The sequence below is a fragment of the Epinephelus moara genome, chromosome 8 (genome assembly GCF_006386435.1).
Source record: "Epinephelus moara isolate mb chromosome 8, YSFRI_EMoa_1.0, whole genome shotgun sequence".
Lineage (NCBI taxonomy): Eukaryota > Metazoa > Chordata > Actinopteri > Perciformes > Serranidae > Epinephelus > Epinephelus moara.
In genome coordinates, this window is record NC_065513.1 from 22,000,517 (window position 1) to 22,026,593 (window position 26,077).

At 42.9% G+C, this 26,077-nt stretch overlaps 1 protein-coding gene across 4 annotated transcripts in view; it reads right to left on the reverse strand.

The window, feature by feature from the left end:
• Positions 1-22,226, reverse strand: part of ebf2 (EBF transcription factor 2) — a 37,514-nt gene extending 15,288 nt beyond the window's left edge. For 2 of the 4 annotated variants that reach the window (XM_050050123.1, XM_050050121.1), the window contains exons 1-6: positions 21,596-22,226; positions 19,638-19,794; positions 17,836-17,899; positions 16,321-16,376; positions 13,758-13,831; positions 12,569-12,637 (exon numbers count right to left, since the gene is read on the reverse strand). In XM_050050123.1, coding sequence (XP_049906080.1) covers positions 12,569-12,637; positions 13,758-13,831; positions 16,321-16,376; positions 17,836-17,899; positions 19,638-19,794; positions 21,596-21,729 — 554 coding nt within the window. In that variant the 5' untranslated portion in view covers positions 21,730-22,226. The remainder of the gene's footprint in view (positions 1-12,568; positions 12,638-13,757; positions 13,832-16,320; positions 16,377-17,835; positions 17,900-19,637; positions 19,795-21,595) is intronic. The other 2 variants (XM_050050124.1, XM_050050122.1) reach the window with 1 other exon arrangement.
• Positions 22,227-26,077: the final 3,851 nt, after the last annotated feature.

Below are 26,077 nucleotides of genomic sequence, written 5' to 3' on the forward strand. Positions count from 1 at the left end.
CCCCTGCAACCTCAGCTCCAGCCCACCCCGCCTCTAAACTTGAGAACTGTGACAAAGCCAAACATTTAAACCACTAGTGCTGATTTATAGAGCTTGGTAGCGCTGTAAAACCTTCAGGCTTGCCACCGCAAAACTGACTGAGGCACGGCGGCGGCGCTGCGAGGAAAAGAGGGCTGAGGGGAGGAAAGCGGAATGATGGGAAGGGTACACAAGAGGCACTCGAGTGTTTCAATGAGGTTTCTCCTGGGTGCTAAAGTGTTTTACTGCATACCCGCTCTCTAGCTGCTAAATGTGCATCTCGACAATTTAAAATGAATTAATGTTTCAGTCTCCCGAGCTAAGCCAAAAGCATAGATTGCATACAAAGCTTAGCCACATGGGACCGCGGTCAGCCTGCCAAATAGATGGATATGGATAGATATTCAGAGTCTGGAGAACATGAATTCACAACCAGGACGGGGAATAGAAGTCCCATCAGTGGCCTCACCTCTCCCAGCATGCTTGGTGTGTCCTGAGGGACAAGGATTCAAAATATACTCTCAACTGTCAAATGGAGACACGGAGCACCCTCTACAGCTGAATAGATTTCAAACATACCAGAAGGTCATCTGCAATACACCAACACTAATCCTGCAGTCTCAATACCCTTTCAATCAATCAGACGCTAATCAGATTTACCAATAACACGTGTATATCAAAGCTCGACCTGAACCTCTCTCAGAGAAGAACAATGAATCTGGGATGGATGCCACTGAGAGGGAGAGGAGAGGAAAGAGAAGCAACAACAGAAGGAGAAGAGATGTCTTCTTAATTAGCCAGTAATGATAAGATCTGACAAACAACATCTGTTTCCAGAAAGAGAGAGAAGGGAGAGGGGGGGCGAGGGGGGAGAGAAGGAGAGGGCGGGAGAGAGGGATAGGAAGGAGGACGAAAGAAAGCGAGAGAAGCGGCAGAGAAACCTGTGAAGCCTAGACAACAGGGACCTGCTTGTAAGAAAGTAAAGGGGGAGCGGAGGGGATGTGTAAGGGAGGGAACGCTGTGTAGCGTGACACAATAGAAGAACGGAGGATGGGAAGTATAGCAGAAGTGAGAGAAAGACAGAAAGGGTAGAGAAATCTGACAGGGTTGAGGGAGTCGAAGAGCCAGGACGAATATGACAGACAGAGGGAGGGAAACAGATCAAAACGAGAGAAAAAGGAGGGAAGATAGACAGACGCAGGAGAAGGTGAACTGGATAATGGTGCTGCAGGAGGAGATGAGGAAGAACGTGTGAAGAGATGGGAATAGAATCACTCCGAGGTCCAGGGTGCTGTAATTTACTGTCCGTGCCTAATACACAGCAAATGTGTGGAGCTGAGGACTGGGAGAGGAGAAGGGGAGCCAGGCGGTGGGGAGGCTGAAGGGAGGGCACGCTGACTGTTGGGGCTCTCAGCATGCCTGCTGGGAGCCTGTCAGCAGTCACATCACCCCCTGCCCTCAGCCCTGACAGATTCATCAGGACCATTACACACACACACACACACTTATACATGCATCCAAAAGATTATAGTGACAGTGCATTTGCTGTTTCTGTTTTCCTTTAACTTTCCCTCCGTGATGAGGAAAACACAGCATCTGTTGCATTAATGATTCAGCCAGCAAAACACAAAAGAGGCAGCGATAATTTCTGCTTTGCTTCGAATTCATATACTTCAATTCAGTGCACAAATCTATCACACACTCTGTGCCTTACTCTTCTGTTAGCATGGTGCCATTAGAGCTGCAGTTGGTAACATTTATAAGAATAGCTTTGTGTCGTATTTTCTAAAAGTGTCATTATATTCTGGAGGAAGTACACTAAACTGATCTGTGTCCCTCATCCTCCTCCTATTTTCTCTAATGGCATTTGCTAGAATTGACCCTAGTGCACCAAAAACAACCAGTCAGAGCCGCGGAGTCTCCAACGCAGCTGCCAATCATGTCAATTTCTCCTTAAAGTGCGGTCAAACTGTCAAATGAGGCAGTGCTGATCAAATGTGAATCAAGATTCTGCATTGCCTGTTTCTTGCCTCACATTTATTTTTGTTAATTTAACATTTGTTTAACCAGGAATACCTTGTGAGTTAAAAATTCTTTTTCAAGAGTGTCGTTGCCAAGACAGGCAGCAACATAAGTTACAGTCAGACAACATATGGACCAAATTACAAAATATTCAACTCAAAAACAAATAATATGAAACAAAAAAATATCAAATGAAATTAAAACAAAGAAAACTAAAAAGTACATTGAAAAATGCTAGTTCAATGGTGTTCATTATGTCTTTAGTTTCTGATAATGATTTTAGCTGTTCTTTTATCTCAGACATGTTAGGATGTTACATACCTTGACATGTTTCGGCGGAAACTTCCGCCTTCCTCAGAAGTGTTACTTGGTGGTGGTTGTGACGCGTCTTTTTCAGATGATCTGTCAATCAGCCAATATGGTCACGCTGACAACCACCACCAAGTGACACTTCTGAGGAAGGCGGAAGTTTCTGCCGAAACATGTCAAGGTATGTAACATCCTAACATGTCTGAGATAAAAGAACAGCTAAAATCATTATTAAAAAATGCCAAAAGAGAACCATAAAAAAAAGAAAGCAGTGCAACTACAAACAGTTCAAAAGACCAGCTAAAATACACCCTGACACTGACATTTAGATGATGACATATACAGTATATAAATGTTTTCAGAAACATATTTAAGTGTTCTGTTTAGCTGTAAAATGAGAAAGTTTGTGACTCAGCTGCCATGTTGGAAACAGTCAACCGAGGTACCAAGCAGCGCCCAGCGGCAGGATAAGCTTTCTCATTTTACAGCTAAACAGTACACTAAAATATGTTTCTGTAAATATTTGAGGCAAGAAATGGGCAATGCAGTAACAGAATCTTGATTCATATTTGATCAGCGCAGCCTAGTTTGACAGTTTGACCAAGGTATCGGAAGTGCGATTGACACGATTGACAGCTGCATTAGAGAGTCCTCGTTTTCATTCTCGTGCAGTACGACCATCAGAAGTGCTACAACGCAATAGAGTAGGGAGAGGAATAGGATTTTTCCACAGATTATTTGTCTCATTTAGTGCTGTGTGAACATAGTGCAATTATAAAAGTTACCAACTGCTGCTTTAAAGTGCAAATATAAGTTTTAAAAATGCAGATCTATTGTATGAAAACAGTATCTAAATGAAACCCTTGCCTTTTTCCATGTCCCTCAGGAGGGACAACTATTGCCTCAAGCATAAGCCAATAAGGACACTTAATCACATTTAATTTAAGAGATACTGCACATGTGTAAATATAAGTGTTGAGGAATGTTCTCAAAAAGTGAAAGGCTGGAGAATTTGTAGAGAAATCTAACTCCTGGGAGACATATAGTCTGTCCAGATTCCAGATAAATAGGCAAACAAACAAACAAGGTGGCCAGCGGGGCCGGCTCAGCACCAGGGGGCATTGTTAAGTCATTAGTGAAATTTAAGACCGTAACAGCCCTATCCCCATCACACACACACATACACACACCCTAACAGCTCCACCCACAGCGGCAGCATCCAGCCAAAGAAAACAGCCCTTGTTCCTAAATACCACTGCTAACTGGCCTCTGACTCCACACCCACACACACACATGAGATCCTGATTATGCTGATACAAGATCCCCTTACAAAATAAATGGTAAATGCAGGAATTTCACATGAAAAATAAACCCACAAATACAAATCACACACACACGCACACACATAACCACATACCGCTCACTTGCCTGCGATGTGAAGTACCTCTAAATCACACTAATCTGCCCCCTTCTGATCCTCTGAGTGCCCCTACTTAATCTCTACACCGCTCAACCAAAGGTGAACCCTATTAGAGGCCAGACAAATGAGAGGGTTTGCCCCAGCTACTCTGAGAGTGTGAGGCCTTTCAGAGTGCCAATGAGCTGCAACTCAAAACTTCTAATTTGCCCCCCCTTCACTCCCTCTGCATCCCACCCACTCTAAATGTCCCCCTGCTGTTCCTCCACATTAGCCCATTGGTAGTCCATTCCCATTTCCTCTCAAAACATTTCCCCACTGCTCTCTGTTTCCGATTGCCCCCTCTGTAGGCTCTCTCTGAGAAAACAAACCAGGCCTACTCCTCGTGTCAGAGTTCAAGCCACAACAGCTAACACTGGCCGGAGCAGAGCAGAGGTGACCAAACACAAACTCGGCTCATAACCTACCACTCATTATACACTTCCTGTGCACACTAGAGTCCGGGATCTTCCCAGTTCACGTGAGAGCACGTCGCAGAAAGCTCGGGCCCCACAAAAGGTCCCTGAACTCATTTTCACCAGTCTAACTCTGAGTGAGGCTCTTACTGTTTGAGGCAGTACCTGTCAGTAGATTTGATATTCTAGACATTGCATCGTCTCTCCCTGTCTGTCTTTGTGTCATTCTCCCCCTTGCATTGCCCCAAGGGAGGAGCCATCCCCGTGGTCCTGTGCCAGCTGCTCAGTGGTCCAGCCTGTGTGCCGCTCCGCTGTGTGAGGCAGTGTGCACTGGAGCCTCAGGGCCCTGTCGCCACGCTGCCTGGCCCCCTGCCTGAGAGGCTCGCTGACAGGGGGTCTGGAGGGACTGGACAGTACTACCCCACCAGGGATAGACCTGTGACAGCGGACTGAAGGGACCAGTGTGTCTGACTTTGTGTCCGTGCATGAATGTATGAGTGGCACACAGGTAATTTATGCATACATAATAATACCAGTATCAGAGGGATGTTTCAGGTTGTGAGAGCAATCCAGCAATATTACAACCCGATCAGTCTGTGGAGTGAATCCCAACAACTGAGTTTGCTTTTACTATGGTCAGTATAATATCCAGTGTAACATAGTACAGTATAAAATATCTGTTTGTGATTGGCTGGAGGATATTCACAAATAAGGGCCCTGACCAAGCGGCAACCTCAGAGGGTGTAAAATGAAGCCCATGCAGAAGTGCCAAAAACTGCAGTTCATCTGACAGACACTTGAGGCAGGCTCCAAAGCAGAGTAAATACCCATAGACCCCCATGTTAAAATGGGAGTCTGTGGGTATATTTTTACAAGTCACCTGTTTACATTTTATTAAGGCCCAAAGTTACGCATATTTAAGGGCAGGGCTGCTTCGAGTGACAGGCCTCGCTACTCTCTGAGTCACATCCACCCCTTGCTTCTCCACACTGCTAGCCTTTCATCCAAATATGGTCACTTCTGGCTCCAAAAAAACAAGATGGCCACAGACAAAATGCCAAAATTGAGGCTTCGAAATGACAGTCCACAAACCAATAGGTGATGAAATCACACTGATTGGCAGCTCAGCTCAGTGCATGAGAAGAAAAATGAAGTAAGGATAGAAAACAAACGGCCAATGTCAAGGGGACGTGAGAGCAAAACAAACTTGTTACATTAGGTAAGGTTTCTTTTTTTAGCCATTAAGCTCTTTAGCAGAAACGGTTCATAGTTGTTTGTGTAATTGTTCGTTAGCGGACATATCATTCGGTCTTTTAGCATCAGGTAGTATAGTTAATGTGCTAACTGGCTAACTAGCATCTTGAATCTGTCTTGTTGGTCTTCCAGTTTCCCTTTTTTAATGACGAGTACTGACTGCTGCTGCCTGGAGAGTTATTTCCTCACATGCAGGTGTAAAACATGTGTGGTAGTTGGCCATTGGCTGTAGTCTCTGCGGTGAGTTCAGGTGCAATTTTTGGCTGGAGACAGAGATGACGTGAGGTGACACAACAGTTGGCCTTCATCTCCAATTGTTCTCTGATGTCGGTGTGGTATGTCTGGGCCTTTACAACAACTTCTGTTTAAATAAGTCATTGGTGCGTCTTCAGCAGCTTTTTAGCCTCCAAATGTTGGTGTTTTGTAGCTACCCGTTGCTATTTTCTTTTTCTCAGGGGACAGTGGCACGAAAAGCCTTTTTTTTTTTTTTTTTTTTTAACCAAGACATTGGAAACCAAAACTGGGTATTTAAAGCCAAAACGTGATCTTTCTCAAACCGTAACAAAGTGTTTTTTGTGCCTGATCATAACCACATTAATCACAGCCTTGTTGAAACCTTTCAACATATCTGCTACATAATAATGTACAATCTGTAGTTTGCAGAAATGTACCATGTCAACATTTATTCTGGTGATTGAGTTTGCTATTCTTTGAAGTGTACTGTGTACTGCAACATAATGTGTAAGGTATATTAAACTCCAGGTTACCATAGCAACAGCCTTCATGCTACAGTCACACACTATGAAGTGAAGTAAGTGCTCACAAATGACAAAAATGAATGCACGCTCAGCCTGCTTAAATAAACACACCACATCCTTCAGTTTGTCTCCAGATAGGTTGTAATGTATTATTATATACTCATCAAGCAAGTGCCAGATTTTTTTTGATACTGCCATTAATGAGAATACAGTGTTTCTCCATAAATGCTTATATATCCAGTTCAATAAAAAATGTGTTTTCATGAAGGTGGGTCTGTGAGTGTCAGTTTGCAACAACTTTGCCAACATCATCTGCAGCTCGTACTGCGGCCAGAGACTCAAATGGAGGATTAAAAAAGCACCTCCTCCACATCCTCTGTAAGTTGGATGACGGAGGAGGAGAGTGATCCTCAACAGTTATTGTCAGAGACCATGTTATAGTCTTTTTCTCAGCTAATTCTCACATGAAGTCCGCCTTACTGACGATCTGCCCCGCCTCAACATCCTGTTTCAGAGTAAAATAATAAAAACAAAGGGAAGGGAAGTAATGAACTCAAATCTATTTCACTGGATTTTCGTTACTTCTTGGCTACGAGATCGAACAGCCCATCAGGATTTTCACCTCTTAAAAGACTTCTCGACAAGTCATCTTTAAGAATGTGTGGTAATAAAGGTAATGGGAGTATAGGTTCATCATGCCAGGATCAACAGAGAAGGCTACAGTACGAGTTCCTCTTTACAGCTAAAGGAGAATCTTTTACTGGGAGTATGAGAAACAATCTCCTAAAATGACATTGTTGTCTCACACATAAAACTCTCAAGTGCATATATGATGACCTAACAGGGCGACTTGGCGGCAGTGCGTGAGTATGCATCTGGGAAAGGGGAGGAATTCGACCCCTGACACAGTCCAACAAATGTTACTGCATTTATTCTTTGGCTGATAGTTTAATGTTCCTTTCCCAAAGACTTGAAGCTTCTATTTTCTTTTTGGTTGAAGCTAAAGAATGAGGAGGCCAGTGTTCCCCTCCAGTAGCAGTACAAGGAGAAAGTATCTGTTCTGCTGTTAGTGAAAGAGATCATTCAGTGGCCCGTGTCATCATATACTGTTATTTTTTAATTAGTTTAAGACAGGCAGATGCAAGCAGGTGGATGGACTAACATGGAAACAGATGGTCGGACTGAGACACCACAGACATTTACATACCACCAACAAATGATATCTGAATAGTTTATTGTCAAACTGTCCAGACAGTGTTAATCCGTAAAAAAAGATTTAAAAAAAGACCTACAGTTTTACTGCACTGCAGAACTGAGACCCTGTGTGCACATGTGTCTGTACATTACCAAACTGGAAGATGTCTGTTTGTCTCTTATCAGCATAAGGACTCAACAAATAATATCTGAGCCAGGGAATTTTGTAATTGAGCTGAAATTAAAGCTATCTACCCATCGATTAGGACTGAAAAACAAAACAAAACCTTGCACTGACTAGTTGAAAAAACAAAGCTGTGGTACATGCACATAACTAGAACCAAGACTACAAACAGATCAATACAGCCCACAACCTGAGATTAAGAGTAATGGATTCCTGTTAGAGCCGAGCATCTGAAGTCAAGCCCAGGACTAATCATATAGTAAAATGATCAGCTCAGAAAGCAGAATGAAAAAAAGAAAAGAAAAGAAAACACAAAACTATGGTACTTTCAATCTAGATGGAGGTTTTGATTTTAGCTCAATATTCAAAAATCAAAGGCTGATATGCACGAGAATGTACGAGTCTTTGTGAGCGCATTTTGACTCTAGGGGAGGGAAGCGCCATATTGACAACATTGGAAAATTCCTATTGATTATTCCTCTTTTCTCTGAGTGCCGGCTTGTTAAAAAAGACCCCTCTTGGAAACACGATCAATTAGTGAGATAGTGCTTGCCATTGATCACCCCCTCAACCCCCCTCAACCAACCCCCCCCCCCACCTCACAAGGCTCTTGCCGTACAATGGATCCCTCCACACACTCCTTATGACCAACTATTGATCTCAGCTTCTTAGCCAAATATAAAAGCACACACTCACATGGAGCGCTGACCCCTCCCATTCAAACCACACAGTCTAATACTAATACTGACATCTGCTTGTCTCCATTGTAAAACCATGGTTCACTCATAAATACAGAGGCCAGCTTTGGCCCAGAACCAATATAGTTTCTTGGAGGTCAGAGGTCAGCATGGCAATAATGCCGCCATTAACAGATCTGCCTGGATTAATACTTCTCGGAGAAGTTGAGCTTTACAGGGAGAACAACAAAGAAATACAATGTTCAGTATGTACAATACTGGTGAAAAATACCAGTACATAGGGCAGATTATATTTTTCATTTAATTGATATGGTGATTACTGATAGGGTATGTGGATTTAATTCAAAAGTGTAAAACAGAGAAAAGGGACAAATTATCACTTTTGAGGAGCTAGAACCAGCAAACATTTTGCTTTGTTGCTTAAATGACCCGTACAATAAATCGGTTATCAAAATTGTTGTCAATAAATTCACTGACAAACGGCTAAACAACTCATCCACTTATTTGTATTTGTTTCCGTACTAATTATAATAAAAAAACTTGCTACACTCCCAACTTGTCAAATCCGAACGCTTGTTCAATGGCCCTTGGTGTCAGATACTGCACCAAGACACACTCTAGCGCCGGTGTGAGACACAAAAAGCAGTGGCTTTTTTTGTCGCTCCGAGCAACTGCCATAGTATTAAGAGCAAGAAAGTCTGCATAGGGCAGGTGGAGAGACACAGTGCTTTTAAATGAGAGTAATTTGACATGCTGTCCCCCAGGAATCCAAAACTGATGCTGAAGGGGTACCTAGTGTTACAGTTTGACCTATAGGGCCACTGATCAAGTCTGTAATTGATGAGTTGGGAGTGAGAATGTGTTGCCACAATACAAAAATATCACGACCAACAATAAAAATGTAACTCCAAAATATAAATGTATTAAAAACAATGACAGCCTGAGTTTGAAGAGTTAGTGAAGATTTATGGTGATGAGCCAAAAGGAATCAATCTATCTATCTGACCACTGATCGATCATTGAACCAATCAGTGAACACGCCAGTCCATCAATCAACGATAAGACACTCTCCCATCAGAGGAGTCACATCAGGCCTGTGAGTGTGGCAGTTCACCAGTGTTAAGATTAGACAATTGTAAAACTATTAGACACAGCAGGCAGCAGGGCATTAGATAATTCTCTCCCATAGGCAACTGAAGAGTCATCTCTTTGTCAACGACTGCCCTTGCCCTCTTCATCCCTCGGTCCCTCCACCCTCTATCCCTTCACCCCTCCCTATGGATCAGCTGTGATCTCCTCTCTCTCCTTTCACTCAAATCAGGATTAGGGAGAAGAGGAGGTGGAGGGGGGGGTGCAGCAGCAGCAGGAGAAGGGGGAGAGAAAACTGAAACAATATGGAAAGGAGATTAGAAAAGAGGGGGTTTGGGCCGTTTGGGGAATTGCAAACTCCCTTGTGCTTGGGTAGGTGTCCTAATGACACCGCCTAATTATGGCAAAATTAGACAGGCTAAAGGGAAAGAGGGGGGTTGGTGGTGGTGGTGGTGGAGGAGATGGTAACGTGAGGGGAAAAGAAGAGGAGCGAGGGAATTAAGCAATAGGAAGTGAAAAAGTAAGCGTGCGGTAAGAGCATGTGAGAGCGGACAGAAAGAGGGAGAGGGGTGTGCAGGAGTACAGATACAAGGCGAGGTGGGGAGGAAGGGAGTGTGGAGCTGAAAGTGAGAGAAAAGAGAGAGAGAAAGGGATAGAAAGCAGTGGCTGGGCGATAGCAGCGAGTGGGCCCCAGCACGCTGCATGTTAATTGGAGAACAGGTGTTGGGGCTGGGAGCAGGAGGCTGATTACTGGAGCCACAGAAACAGACCGTCTCCTCAACACACACACACACACACACACATGCACAAATGCACATAGGCTGCACACACACACACATACACATGAATAATTTAAGACCCAAGCGGTGACTAGGGAAAAAGGTCATCGTAGGGGTCACAAAGACACATAGACAATCGCACATACATCCATATACATACATAAATAAACGTGCAAGGATCCCATACACACATGAAAATATACATCCAAACAGCATATACATGCTCTGAACACACACAAACACACACACATCTGCCAATCTTTGGACTTTTTCAGTGTGTGGTGTACATGCACACAGTCGAATAGGAGAGTGCACATAAGGTGGGATAAAAGGGCACAGGGCCATGCAAAAATTCCATTGGCTTATCAGAAATTAACTGGCTGCTAATAGGCTGCTCCCTGAGGAGGGGATTTCGCAGGCCAGTCAAGAGAGAGAAGCCCCCATCAGGACGGGATATGCCCAGTGTGATTAGAGAGTACAGTAGGTCAATGATTCCATTTAAATCAATCCTCACAGCCGCACACCAGCCTGCACACACACACACACACACACACACACAAGGAGTCACAAAGAGATACAGATCACTCTTTCCTCACCAGCATGCCGAGCTACTTGCAAACAAATTTGAAAGAGGTTTACCCATGTTAGGAGGAAGTATAAAAGGGGTGCGGAGGGGGTTATTGGGAGAGTAATGTGCTACAGTAAATGAGAAAAGCAGCTGCTCTAAGGTATTCTGGGAAAATTCAAAAAGACAACAGCCCGATTTTTTCCGTTATATGAAAACTATCTTCAGCGGAGATCCTTTGAGACACACTGTCAACAGCCAGCCAGCTTGAACTGAGGAGGGGAGAGAAAAGGGTCCTTGACATATATGAAGTGAGTGTTTTCTAGACAGGCGGTTGTAGGGAAGGAAAGAAGGAAGGAAAGAGAAGAGGAGGGAGTGGAGAGGAGAGGAGATGAAGGTTGCGTCTATCTATGACATCACAGAGAAAGTATTCCACATGCGGTCTGCTTATGAGCATTCATCACACTGGTTAATGCCAGGCAGACAGCGCGAGACCTCCGAAATCCCTCGGACGTGAAGGCCCTCACACACGCTGATTACTGTGGGGGTCATCCGCCTTTAAGCCTGATAACTGGCTGTCAGGGTGAACATTTACTGCATGTGCGTCTGGTGGTATGGCAGATCCACATGCTTCTGATAAAAAGTGAATATGCTTTTGGCAGGTTTCAGGTGCAATGTCGGCTGTTAAATGTAATGAGTGACCAAACTGAACCAGATCCCAGCAGGCTGAGCAACAGATAAACAGAAAGCTGAAAAGAGAGAAACACGTGGACGACAGACATGGACGCAGATTCTTTATACTGTAAATTACAGCCTCCTTTAAACCCAATTGCCAAAAAAATGTTAGCCTTGTACATGTTGTCAAACATGTTAAAGTTGCATGTTATAAAGTAGCAGATACGTTGAAACTTTATGTTTCAGTAACACGGTGGTTAATGTGAGGTTAGATTGAGGCACAAAACCCATCATGTTCTGCCTTTGAATACCCGGTTTGGGGGGCACAATCCTGAATGGAAGAGCAGCAATTTCTCAGTAAAAAACAGCTGCTTTTCATGCCACTACCCCAGCAGGAAACATACCAATGTCTCTGTAAGAAATGATCACTTTTTGAGCAACTATCCCGCCAGGAAATGTCGCAATGTCTCTGCAAAAACAACTTTTCATGCCACTATTCCAGCAGGAAACGCAGTCTGTCTTGATAAAAAAAACAAAAACTTTTCTTGCAATTATCTCTGCTGGAAAAACAGCAGCGAGTTGCCAAAAAACACCCACTTTTGTCGCCTAAAGTGTTGCTGGAAACACAGCAATGTCTTGCTAAATCACAACCTGTTTTGTTGTCTGTTGGTCTCGAACAGTGGTCTGCAGCTCTGCAGGTGTCTCACCTTGGTGACACGCCATCCACCATTCACTCCACCTCCCAATGACAAAGTCAACTCATATCACTTTTGATGTGTGTATGTCTGTCTGGTGACTAGGCTGTGCAGTGATACAGTGTAAACTGACATGGCAGAAACATTTATGTTGTAAATATAAACATTTATATGTGAACTACACACACAGACATTAACATTTCTGTATACATACATCCAGCCAACACATACTTACATGTATGTGTTGTAACTGGGCCTCTACTTGGTTCGTGTAAATGCAACAGCTGATGGGTGATATGTCACTACAACAACTTTCACATCAACCTGTGCTCTCCATCTTTCTTTGTGACTGTGTTGGTGCATGTGTACAAAGAAAGGGCGACCTCGACATTAAGTATGAAGAGGTACTTGTTTGAGGTGGTGGACACTGTGTGGGACGTGGTTTGATCTCATTACCTGTCAATGATGACTGGGTCAGAGGGCGTCTCGTTTCGGTTGCCGCAACTTTTCTTCTCACAACAGCGGCTGAGTGGGCAGTTAAAAGAGACAGAAAGGAGGAAAAAAAGTCAGTGAGAGGGAAGAAAAAAACCCCAAATTAAACAGGAGGAGCCGTCATTTGTCTGGCCCTTCCACATCCACAGACCCAGACTACTCTGCCCCACAGTCGGCCAAGATCCAGGCGCACACAAAGGAGGCATGAGAGGGGAGGGGAAGAATAGACAAAAGAATAAAAGAGGAAGAAAAGGTACAACAACACACCCTACAAACAGTGAGAGACCATTCAGAAGTGAAAAGCCAGCCAGGCAATCTGTCACATTGATTTCGANTCCCAGCTTGGCCCTGCCCTGCCCCCCTCCGCCCCCCTGTCAGACGGCCTCACTCCCCAGCTGTGACGCTTGCCCTCTGCCTCTTCGGCTCTGTTATTAGCCAGCTGTGAGTCACATTCGGGCATCTGCTGGCTACACAATGGCAAACCCCACTCCGTCTTAGCCCCTCTCCCGTGTCCCAGCCCCCTATCTTCCCTCTGCTGCCCTCAAATCCTGGGTCACTGCCCCACTTCCAGACCACTCTCTTCAGCTTCTTCTCCATCCATAACCCCACGCTCACCAATTTCCTTCATTCGCCAAAACGTCTAATCCCTAAGCCACGACTAAACTCTTTAAACCTACTGTTAAAACAACTCTTCGTAGAACTGGCTGTGACTACTGGAAATAAAACCCCTACACTTGTCATCTGATGTTGACAATGTTCAGACATGATGTCTTGGCTAAACAGGAGTGCTAGAGTTACATTTTGATGAAGGAAAGGCGGATTGTTCCCCCAATCTGCTGTTAACTGTGGTCTGGCTGCAAAACTCCAGACAGGAGAGTGAAGAGCTCCAGGAAGAAACAGGAGCCGGCCAGGGACATGCTGCGTTACAGCAGGAAGCAGCAGGGGGTTACCACTGTAACAAGGATGATGACAGACAGCCTAGACTTATAGTTCAACCACAGTCTTGTTTTCAAAAAAGTAGAGCCCCGAGCGTCGTCTCAAAACCACATTTCAAGCTGACTGAGACAAAGCAGAGTGAAGGAGAGTAATGGATATTTGGATTTCATCCCTGTGGGTGAAGGTTTGAGTGAGAGTGAGTGTGTATTAAACGTACCTGCACATAACCTCATGTGTGAGCAGAACTCTGCACATTTCTGGATTCTTGTTTTGTCCCTCATACGATATGGGCTGAGAGGAGGAAAAAAGGGACAGATTCAGTTTCATGAAGAATCAGGCAAACCCATAAATTCCATAGCCGAGTTCGTCTCCAGACATTGATTAAATTCCTAAAAACTCATCTATATTTATCAAAAGTACATATTTAGAAGTTTTCTTTCCCCTGAAAAGAATCCCTTCATGTCTTAAAATGTCCAAGATGTAACTCTGCACCTTTGCCTCATTTAGTATTTGCAGATCTATCAATATGTAAATTATCCCCGCCTATATCCCCACCTACCCTTCAGGCGTTCACCTACAGCTCAAGTGTACCTGCTCATCTTGACTCGGCTCATTGCTCCCTACAATAGAAAAGTTGACAGCTAATAATATGTAGCTGGTGTTTGGTAAGACTAGTTAAAGTGAAAGCGAAACTTAGCCTGCAAAGCAGCGTTATGTAGCTACACCAGGCTTCTCCCTGCAGGATTGGGTCCTTGGATGGGTGACGTATAAAACCCTGGTTATCTGAATCCATGTTGTGAGAATGTCATTGACCATGTTCACACTAGGTTTTTAAAAAATAAATGCATTTCGTAGATCAGAGCACTAGTGGACAGCTGAGACATATCGCCGTCCACATCTTTGTCTATCATGCACCTCCAGCTGACCACTTGTGCTCAGATTTTGTTATGGCTGCGGTTACTTATGCCAGGAGGTCAAAGGGCCTCGTGCACAGTTATTACATCCACACTCTCGCCTGTCATGTTAGCGGATGTGTCGGTACAGCTGGAGATACAGCCGACAAAAGAATCCAACATGTCTCCGTCCATTAAGCAGAATGATTGACAGTCATGCGACACCCAGACCAACTTAGCAAGTGGGTTGAGTTATTGTATCGGAATGCATCTTGGTTGTCATTTACACTTGTATTTAGCACTGCCCACTTGCAACCATAGACTATAAAAATAATGTTTGTGATAATATAATAATAATGGTTTGGCATTTTGGCTGTCACCATCTTGGTTTTATGGAGCCTGGACTATCATATTTGGGTGGGAGGTTGGCGCTGTAGAGAAGTGAGGGGTGTTTTTGACTGAGAAGTCAATGACACTATCAGCAGACAGCCTGTCACTCAAAGTGGCCCACCCTCGGGGCATCGGTAGCTTAGTGGATAGTGCCGGCACCCCATGTATAGAGGTGATGCCTCGCTGCAGCGGTTGCGAGTTCAACTCCGCCTTGCAGCCCTTTGCTGCATGTCGTACCCCCACTCTCTCTCTCCACACCTCACACTCTCAACTCTGTCCTATCCATTAAAGGTGGAAAAGACCCAAAAAAAAATCTTAAGAAAGTGGCCCACCCTTAATTATGTGAAACTTTAAGCCTTAATAAAATGGGTGAGTTATAGAAAAATTCACCAAAAGTAGAGCTGTCATGAACGGAGAAATTAGCTATAGAAACCAAAACTGTTCTTCGTATAAGGCTGCAAACATGTTTATAACATGAGGGTCTATAGGGATTGACTGGCTTCTGGAGCCAGCCTCAAGCGGTCATTCAAAGAACTGCAGTTTTTTGCAATTTCGTGTTAGTTTCATTTTTCAGCCCTGGAGGTTGACACTTGGTTGCAGCATACCCTCATACAACAGTTCATGTGATATCTAACAAATTAGGGCCCCATGAATGGTGTCGTCACGTGACATACTTAACATAATGTTAAGTACTTAATGTAAAGTTATGTAGGTTAGGTTTAAGACAAGAAATATGGTTGAGCATTATCTAATTACATACTGAATGTAAAGTTGAGTACTTAACATAAAGTTAGGTAGTTTGGTTTAGGAAAATAAAGTTAGATTAGCTTCAGGAGAAGGAAACATGGTTGGGCATCGTCACATTATGTATTTAACGTACAATTACCTACTTTCCATGAAGCAACATACATAACATTAAGTTACATTAGGTTTAGGCAATTAGAGTGACATGGTTTTGGTTTAGGAAAGTAAAGTTACTTAGGTTGGGAAAAGAAACATGGTGATGATGTACCTTAAAATAACTTAAAGTTCGCTTGGTGTCACATGGGACATGAACATCAGTCTCCTATGGAAAAGTCCTGTGTTTGTTTGACCCATCCACTGCCCCAATCTGTCTCTCTATGTGGACTTTTGAACTTTTTATACTGCTTTCTTCATCACCACTGTCAGCGCATTGGACACATGAGCCTTGCCAATTATGAGGGTTATACATAAATTACTATCTAATGATTATGTGGTTTATATACGGATTCTGGTGTATATCTTTTGGTAGGTATACGTAAGAACAGTGCATGAGAACAGTCTGCTACCTGTGATCCAACTGACCAAGATGAATTTTAAAACAAAGTGTGAACAAGGTCATTGGTACACTGCAATTCAAAGGTGTTGAGTGCTTATTTTGCCCATAATATGTTTTGCAGTATATAAAAAACACCATATGATCATGGTTAAAATGTGATTTTCGTTGGAGAGGGGCTATGAGGAGAGTTTACCAACCTGTTTAGTGACAGAGTCAATAAGTCTTGCGTAAAGATCCTGCTCTGTGCGAACCCCTGCAAAAAGAAAACAGACATCGGTTGTTAACAAAAACTTGAACAAGTTATTTTAGGCATGAGATAAATAAATATAAGATATCTTATGCTCAGTGCCTAAGTTAAAAGGAAACAGGGAGTAGGGGGGGATCAAGCTGGAAACTCGACTCTAATTGCAAAATACTACGTACATATCCATAAATGAAGCAACTGAAAGTGCACCTAAACTCCTAAACCCCCTCTAACCAGTCAATAAAAAAGTACATGATGCCAAGGATTCTCAAAATAAAATGGAAAGATTTATGACATCAATCTTTTTATATCTCGTACTCTGGACAAGCTCACAGAGAAAGCATTGAACTCTGTCCAGCCAACATGGAGGAATAAGATTGGCATGCAGTCTGTATTTTCCTTCTGATGGTTTCTGAGGGGATTGAGAGTTATTTGATGTTTGATGATTATCAGTCATGTTCGCCTCACAGGCCTGAATTTATGACCACATTCTCACGATTTGTCAAACTGTTCTTTTTTGGGTTGCTCCTCAGTTAACTAAAGAGTTTACATGACTGACTGGAGATTAGAGTTACACACCAACAGGTAAAACAGCACCTGATCAGTTTGTTAAGGGGGTTTAACTGACAAGCGAGTGCTTCTTTTTTTTAACATTGTCTTTTGCATCTGTGTAATCAGGTGTCTCTGAGTGAGATTTCCAGAAACACCTGAACCTCTGGATGCTTCAAAACCTCCGCTGTAAATCACACACGATAGGGAAACGACATGTAATGAATTGCTTCTTGAGAGAAGAGCGTATTACCCGAGGATTTTTTTTTTATAGAGACTTTGGAGAGTATTGCTTTCAAAATGTGTTCCTCTCATCAAAGTCTCGATTGAGATGCCTTTGATATCGCTTGGGGGAAGGGGATGAGAGGAGGGGATGTAGAGGAAGTGCTTTTGGTGTGCTTGTATGTACATGTGTGTGTGTATGGTGGGTGTATAAGGGGGTTGCTCTGGAACATGTCTTTTATCTTCTCTCCCATGGGTGCCACTGCGATGGCAGAGTAGGGGCAGCAGTGGCTCATGGGAACCAAATTTCTCTGTGTATCCCCCGATCTGATGTGGAAGCACCATGGGGGGTTGGAGGAGCTGTGGGGGGAAGAGATGGGGGGGTTGGGGTGGCAACATGTACCTCATTTTCCCATACACGGGGCCCAGAAGTGGCTCCTCGCACAGCTGAACGTTGAATTGTACAAACCCAGTGATTAGACGAAGAGCGGAAGGTAATTTATGAGCTTAGAGAGGAGAGGTGAGGTGAGGATGTGGAGGTAGATTACTCACAGTGTGTGTCATGTTGGCACACTGGTGTCACTGCTGACCTTTTTCAACTCCCCCTACAACGCCATTGTCTAAATGATCAAATTAGACACCTTAAAGGGCAAAGAATCAACCCATAATCTGAGGACTCGTGTTTGACTCTACTCACCGTTGCTGTAGAGGAGCTGCAGCTTGTAGTGAGTGCCGTTGTTGGTCTTTTCTCCCGTCTGCTCCTTGGAAAGAGAGGACAGATACACAGACAAACGCAGAGCATGCAGTTAAGCACATTTGAGACACGGATAAGCTGAGCATCCCCACGCAGTGCTAAGCACAGTGAGTCTCTCTTAATCCTACAGCTTGCCCTTCCATGGGAGCAGAATTGAGATCAGAGGGTTGTAGGCTCAGAGCCCATGTGGGACCTTTACGCGCTTAACCTTGAGTTGGACGTTCTTTGTAGAGGTTGAACTATCATGTCTGATGCAAACTCCTAAAACCCTAAGATCAAATGCGGCGGTCCTTCTTGCAACAAGGTAGCACAGGCATGGTTATATGTGCATGTGCATGTGTGTGTGTGGAAAGTGGGGAAAGTACTGTATGTGAGACTGAGCAGCAGTCGACCTTGACAGAAAAACTTCCTTTCCGCTATCCCTCCCTCCCCCAGGCTCTCCACTAGCCTCTCACTTCTTCCTCTTCTCCCCCCTCTCTGTCTCTTGTTCTCCCTCTTTCTTTCTCTTCTTCTACCTCTACTGGTCTTTCTAAGTGGTCTCAAAGGAATGCTCTCTGGTCCAATAACCCAGGAGGCTGGCATCACAGAGTTGAGCGCGAGAGAGGAGGAGAGAGAACGAGGAGGTTGGGGAAGAAGAGAAACTGGGAAGAGGAGACAGTTGCGAAGAATAAGAAGAAGAAGAAGAAGAAGAAGAAGAAGAAGAAGTGGGGGAAATTAAGATGCATGAAGATAAGCTGGAAAGTAACTGAGCTCCAAAGTTAATATCAAAAGTGAGATTGAGACTTAACATCAGGAGATAGATGGATGCCTGGCTTCATAAGTTTTGTGAATATACACAGAGGAACATTTATTGCGCGGTGCCATCGCTCTACCTCTGCATAATTACAAAGCAAAAACAGATGCCAGGGTAACCATGCAGAAAATGAACTCCTCCACTGCCGTCATATTACTCTACACTGGCCTGTGTGGCACAAAGGGGAGCACACTGACAGCTTTCAGCCCTGGCGTTTGCACTACCGCCCTGCCTCTCCCTCGCTGCCCGTGAAATTCATAGTAAAACTATGCTTGAACTTCAGCTGACAGCACGGTGTCCTCTTGTCTTTCTCACAGGGGAGATCTGTTGCCAGTTTAGGAGGCTCTCGCTCCCCTCACCACAAGGCAGAAACATCCATCAACACTGGGCATAAGGCTCCCACTCCAGGCAGTCTCTTTCTAACTCTGTCTCCACACTGCACCCTTCCTTATTTTGGTCTTGTCCAACCTGAGGAATCCAGCTCCCCCCCACAGCAGTATTTAGAGTAAGGGAGGGGGGGCATGAAGGAAAAGAGACTTTGATGATTAGTTCACTGTATAACTTAACAGGAGCAAGCATAATTTGCATTTTAAAAAGTAGTGATGTCCTCCTAATGAGGCAAGCTGCTAATTAGTCATTAGATATTCTTTTTCAATCCCACATCATCAGCTCATTGAGGGTAGAGCTTGTGTAAACATGTAGCCGTCAGCTGTTCGATATGCTTGGCTTTACTGGGGATGGGGAAGATCAAGTTGAGCACCTGGTTACAGCTGAAATACAGCACATTACTAATACACTCTGATGTTGTTATTCACAGTTTTTCAGACAACACTGCTTCAGATTTATAGTTTTGAGTGTTTAAAAATTTCCCTGAAACAACTGTAAAGATGATACAGTGAATTGATGATATCCTCAAACAATCATGAAGGCAGACAGGCGTTCAGAAACACACCTTGTCATGCTCAACAAAGTCCACAAAGGCAGTCCTCTCCACCTCCACAGGTTGGCCATGTCTGTCATACAGCGCCAGGACAAAGTGGAAGAAGTTGGACTTGCGGAGATTTGAGGGCGGCTGCTTCTCAAAATGAGCTCTTGACAAGGCAACTCCACTGAGGACACAACAGGAAGAGACAGTCAGCTGCACAGACATTCACATTGTGTTATAATGTACTGCATTGAACTGATTTACACTGATAAATATAAAGAATTTATCTCATTAAATTATCATCTAATAATGTTTATGATCCATTGTTGAAAATATGTCTTAAAGAAATCTGAATAAAACAAAACTGAAGACTTTGCTCAGCCTGCAGTGAATCATGAAAACTCAATTAATATGCATCTAAAAAATGTTTTAATTAATTGCACTATAAAGGTAGTTATTCATATTTTTAATTTGTTTATAAAATCATGTAATTTCCCAGCAGTTACAAAGTTTTTTTGTTTAATTGTTAAGGCCTTCAGTTTATCTATATAAAAATTATAAATAATTTGCAAGAATGAAAAATAAAAAAATAAAAATAACTAACAAACACATAATTAATAAATATTTTGTTTTAACCATAACTTTAAGTTCTTTTTACTTGTCTGGAAGAAAGTACTGTGGCCTTGAAATGTGCACAAAAATTAAGACAAAAATGAAAAACAGGAAAAGCAAAACTTGTTGCAAATGTATGTTTCAGCTTGAAAACTAAAACAACAACAACAAACAAACAGAATCAGCACTTTTGACTTTAGGATCTGTGGTGGAGCATCTTAGTTAAACATGTTACTTAGTATAATAGGCTGTGACTGTAAAATTTAAATAAAGATTGAGGCATATTGTGTTTGCAGCTCTGCACAGTTTTTCCTGCTAATTTAACTTCGGTCTAAAACGGACCATTATATATCTTTGACGGTAACTCAAAACTGGAGTGGTTTATGGATTTATTTCGTGGCACCCTTAAACGTTTCTTTTAAGAACAAAAAACGCCCGAGGGAGAATTTGCCTATGACGATTTCTTTCTTTCTTTTCAGCAACATGATATTCAAAATTATATTTAACGTTTAATAAATCAATCCATGATAAATACAGTAGGAATTGCGCAACTGTTAAATCACTTAATAATTGCTATTTATATTCTATGTCTATTAAAACTTGTGTTTTGGCTTTTACTGACTTTTCTGTTACTGTTTTAAAACTTTGGTCACAACGAGTCATGATGAGAACACTGATGTGTGTGAGTGTGTGCTGGTAAAGAAATTAAAAATGTGAAGATGATGATTGATAATTTTGGGGAATGTTGAAACAAAATGATTCAACAATAGAAAAAACTTTTACTCCAGTTGATGAGAAATCATAAATGTAAAGTGTGTGGCCGCTGAGTTTATTTTTTTTCCAGCTGCTGCAACTAAAACAGCTGGTCTGGGAAAAATTATATATAGCTTTAGTCACATACATATTTTGAGTATAATATCAGATTTAATTGTGTAAACTAAAAGTTTGTACAAGAGTAAATTATCTGATGAAATGCTCCTTGCATGTGACTCTGTGTTTAAGTGTAGGAGTTTTGATTTTTAGTTTATACGTGTTGGTAATATGGGCCTTCTTTGCGTTTGTGCACATATTTTTATATCACCTAAAAAATAATAAATATAATACGTAGTGTTCTTTTGTCATATTTCAAGATGTTTCATGAGTTATGAGGCAAATAGTTTTATTAAAGGAGACTCGTGTCATCTTTTGCAACAAGTAGTTTGCAGCTCTTTTTTTAAAGGACGCCTGTTTGTATGTTTAATATTCACACATTATTGTGCTCATGATGCTGATTATAAAAATAAATGCAGTCAAGTTGCCTGAGCAACATTGATGAGAGGAACTGGTGAGAAGACAAAAGTCAGTAGATCAGCTGGGTTTGTACTGTAGCCTACCTTTGCGCCGCTACGTTCGCATCCACAACCCCGACATTACGCACCCACGACCGGACCGGATCCATCTCCTCTCCAAGACTTCTCTCTTTTAATCCGCTCACTTCTCGTATCAGATGCTCCTGGATCCCGAACATTTAAGCCCTGTCCTGCGCGTTTCGGTGCACTTTTTTGAACTTAAGAATTAAAAAAACTGCGCTGGAGAGCTGAAGCACTTTGGCAAACAACAGAAGGTCCACCCCAAGGCACTGCGCTCCTCCACAGCTATGAAAAATAAATGACCGACGCTTTGTGATGATGTTTCAGAAAACGCTTCAGTTAAAAACAAATCCACGCACACTTTCTTTTAAGGCTGAAACGATGATAAGAGATATATTCCCCCACTAATTGCGAGCATTGTCCAAGCGCAGATCTCCAGCGTCCTCTGAGCGCAAAAGATCACCTGCTCGGTGGGTTCAACTCCTCACACACTTCACAGCGAGTCCGTGTGGGAATATTCTGTCAAATATGAGTGTGCAGAAAGTCTTCCTTTGTCAGAGGGCCAGATCGGATCAAAACAGTTGATCCGAGGGCCAGGGAGCTCGCAGTGAACCGCTGTCTTGAAGCATGAATGAGACCCTCTGCCGGGATAGAGCGTGGAGGAGGGGCCTTAGTGCCATATGGGGGACCGATTGTTGAAATGGATGCTCTCATTGGTGTAAAGTGCATCCGTTGTTTGGACTTCTGCCAGATTCAGCATCCAACCAATGACTCTTACAGCAAACTTTTCACACATTAAGTTGGACCTGGGTGATGATGAAGGGAAAACACATAATGTTGCACATTTTTACGCAGAAGCTCACATCAGCTGGGCTAAAAAGTGAGGGATGTCTTATTTATGGTGTGGCTGAAATGAAAGGCCTTCTTTGTGAGTGCGCGTGTTACAATAAACTGGCTATTATTTATATTATTCAACCTCAAAATTGTGGACAAATAACAAAAGCCTTCATTTTTATATATTTACGGTAGGCTATATGTGTCCATCTGGAAAATTACTTGTTGAATATGTGTTTAAACTCTCCTGTACGTGCTGCCCTGAATACAACAAATCCTGTTTGGTCTATTCATTCAAGTCAAATCGAACACAAGTGCGCTCTCGACAGGCGCGCATTCAGCAGCTCGACCGTCTGCTCCTTTGAACGCAGTGATTCCGCTGAGGAGGCATCGCATCAGTGTCAGTCGCAACAATGGCAGTCTGGTTGGTCCATCAATCTCCGCCAGCAGCGGACAGGGCTGCGCTCTGATTGGCGTTTGGACCGCTGCCTGACGGTGCCCAAAATGAGTTCTTAATCAATACAACAGACTGTCTTATGAAACCCAATGAGACAAGTTAGAAATAACACTGATAAAAAGAGGTGACATAAAGGCGTTATTTTGCAAGTTAGCCTATATGTAGGGAAAATAGATTTTTGGATATGGTCAAAGTTTCTTCAAGGGTTGATTTGGATTATTTCAAAGCCACAATAATAAGTGCGCAATTTCTGCAGGTTTTGTCGATGTAAATTCATAAGCTATGCATTTTATATTAATAATATAATTGTTTAAATAATTTCTAAATTCAAATGGATTTGTGTTTTGTGTTTAGGCCCAATAAAACGAAAATTTATCATGGTTTGGAGCTTTTTTGTCTTGGAGACCAAAAATTAATTTCCGCTCCTGTTCGTCTGGCTTTGAAAAGGAAAGTTTTTTTTTTCTCCAACCCTGCTTCTTTGCCTCTTACCGATACTATTGTCTCTGTGTGGAGTTTGCACGCCCGGACAATGGATGTAAATCTCCCCCCTTTGGATCCCGCCTCAACCCACCATCTGCCAGCGCGGGACAAAGTCAGATGTTCCCCCAATTATGAGAGCAGTCCTGGGGAATCCTGCTGCCGAGTCTCCGCCCTGTCGCCGTGTCCCTCACACACTTCCCCTGAAATGACTGACAGCTCTACTTAACCATGAAAAATCTGTATATGATGACACACTTTTATAAAATTCCTCCAGTGAAATGCACAGAGATGCGCTCTGTGTGGATTTATTGGCTCTCATTTAAGAGAAGCGCCGCATGAAAGTTTACAGCCAGTGCAGACACAAAACTGGGGTCAGTGACTTGCTCCAAAAACTCAAGTGTAGCTACATTTACAGGGATCAAAGCTTCGGTTCCTCTGCAAAAATATTTATTCACTTTGGACTTGAAGTGCACTTCAGTTAATCAGGAATGGGGCGGTAAATACCTGAGCATACATTTTGAGCTGACTGTAATGTTGGGCAGTGGCATAAGTCATTGGAGTCATCACGTAGGCTACATTTTTATATTGTGATCAAACAGGTTTCTGACAACCTTTGTTTTGTTACACAGTGTGGAGGATGATTGATTGACTGGGTTTATTCATTTCAGAAGAAAGTTTAATCTCTTGCCAAAAAAGAGATCACAATTATTAAACCTTTAATGGAGAATCTATCTATCTATCTATCTATCTATCTATCTATCTATCTATCTATCTATCTATCTATCTGTCTGTCTGTCTATCTATCTTAGTATTTTGAAACTCAAGTAGGCTCAGAGTTGTATATTTTAAGCAGACAAAGTCAATATAAATTCCTCCCATCATGCATCATTTGTGTTTTGCAGTTGACTTCATGCTGCACACCAACTCTTCTCCTCTCTGCAGCCCCACAGGTGCGACAGGCCCGGCCGTGATTATCATCACAACCCGCAGGACTTTGCTGTCTAGATGTGTGGCTTTTCTAATTTGGTGAAGCGGAGAGCCGGGGCGAAAATGGGGGATTAGTCAAACCACAAACGTCTTTCTAATCAATTTAACCCACTGAGACGGTCAGCCTGTGTGTTTTTTAGGGGAGGAGGTGAAGGGAGGGGGAATCAGTGACTGCTAAACCAAACAATGGGGTATCGTGTGCCGCTCGTCCTCTCCAGCATTCCCCTGCTCCCATGGGACACCCAGAGCCACTCTTTGTGGATGGCACTGTGTCCACGGAGGTCAGGAGGGGCGTGGTGCGCTGGTGTGTGTGTGTGTGTGTGTGTGTGTGTGTGTGTGTGTGTGTGTGTGTGTGTGTGTGTGTGTGTGTGTGTGGAGACGCAGCAGCTGGTTCCCGTCCCTCCTCTCCACTGTGTAGAAAACAACAGAGCTAATGCGACCCACCACGTCTCCCATCGATCGCCATATATTGCGCTCGGTTTTTTTGTTTACTTATTTAGGATTTAGGCATAGATGCAGATCCCCCTGGGGCGTGTCGGCATCCGCAATTACAGCGGAGTGACCACCTTTAGCCTCATTTCTTAATATCAAAAAGCATCATTTGCTCCAGACAGTTGGTTTCATCTCTGTACAAGGCCTGCTGTGACTTGGAGTTAAATCATTTCCTTCAAGAAAAGAAACAACTAAAGCAGCTACTAAAGAGGCCTGGAATATAAGGTCAAAAATGACATACAGAAAGTTCAAAAGTTAGTTATGAATATCACTATATCACTCTAAGCCCCCATTTTACTGTAACAGTCTGCAGGGCTTTTCCCTTAGGCTCATGAAATTTGACATTTTTGGATTACTGGTAAATTGGGTGAATAATATCACAATAATGTACCTTTTAAATTACAGTCAACCTTTCTTCACTGTATTTCGACTCCCTTTCATTTACTGTAATTGTCAAATGTTAGGCTATTTATTGTGTCAGCAGAGAGACTGAATAGACACTAAATATACTGTTTGTTAGACAGGAGCTTCTTAAATGTAAAACATATTACAAAGAACTTTGTCTTCTCTCCATAGACAGATTATAAGATAATAAAATAACCCCACCCCCATCCTCAAAGATAAACTGAGGGGATAAACACTCAAAATGTTTCATGATGGCTTCTCTCTTGTGGCATCTTCAAAGTCAGTGTTTAGACTGCTCCTTCAGTTTTCCTTTTTTAGGACTTTTTTGGGCTCTATTGCTGACAGGAATCTCCTTTGACAAAAATAATAATAGCAACTTTAAGCAGAGGCACTGGCTCAGGAGCCCCCTGAACCACTTACCCCTTTGGGCAAGTGAAAAGTTTGGTTTTGTAAGCAATTTTTTATTGTAAAGTAATTAATGCCATTACTTCAGTTGGCTGAATAAATTGGTATTAAAAATAGTGGAGGCTCTCTGAGGCTTCTCTCACCCCTTACAAAAGGCTCAAAATGGTTTAGTCGCCCCCAAACTAGGATTTGTCTTAAAATGCAGCTAGAGCCAAGTGAGTCACTGCTGATGCTGCTGCAGCACCAACATAAATTGTCATATCTTTTCCAAAGAAAGGGAAATCAGGTTCCAAAAATGCAAAGCAATACAGAAAAGGGGGCGCAGAGACTGCTGGTGCATGGGGGCCAGAATTTGGTGATACGTCCCTGCCAACATGCACAATACCAAAGTGCTGAAATCTAAGTGAGAGTGTGACAAGTTCCTAAAAAAATATCACTTATATGGT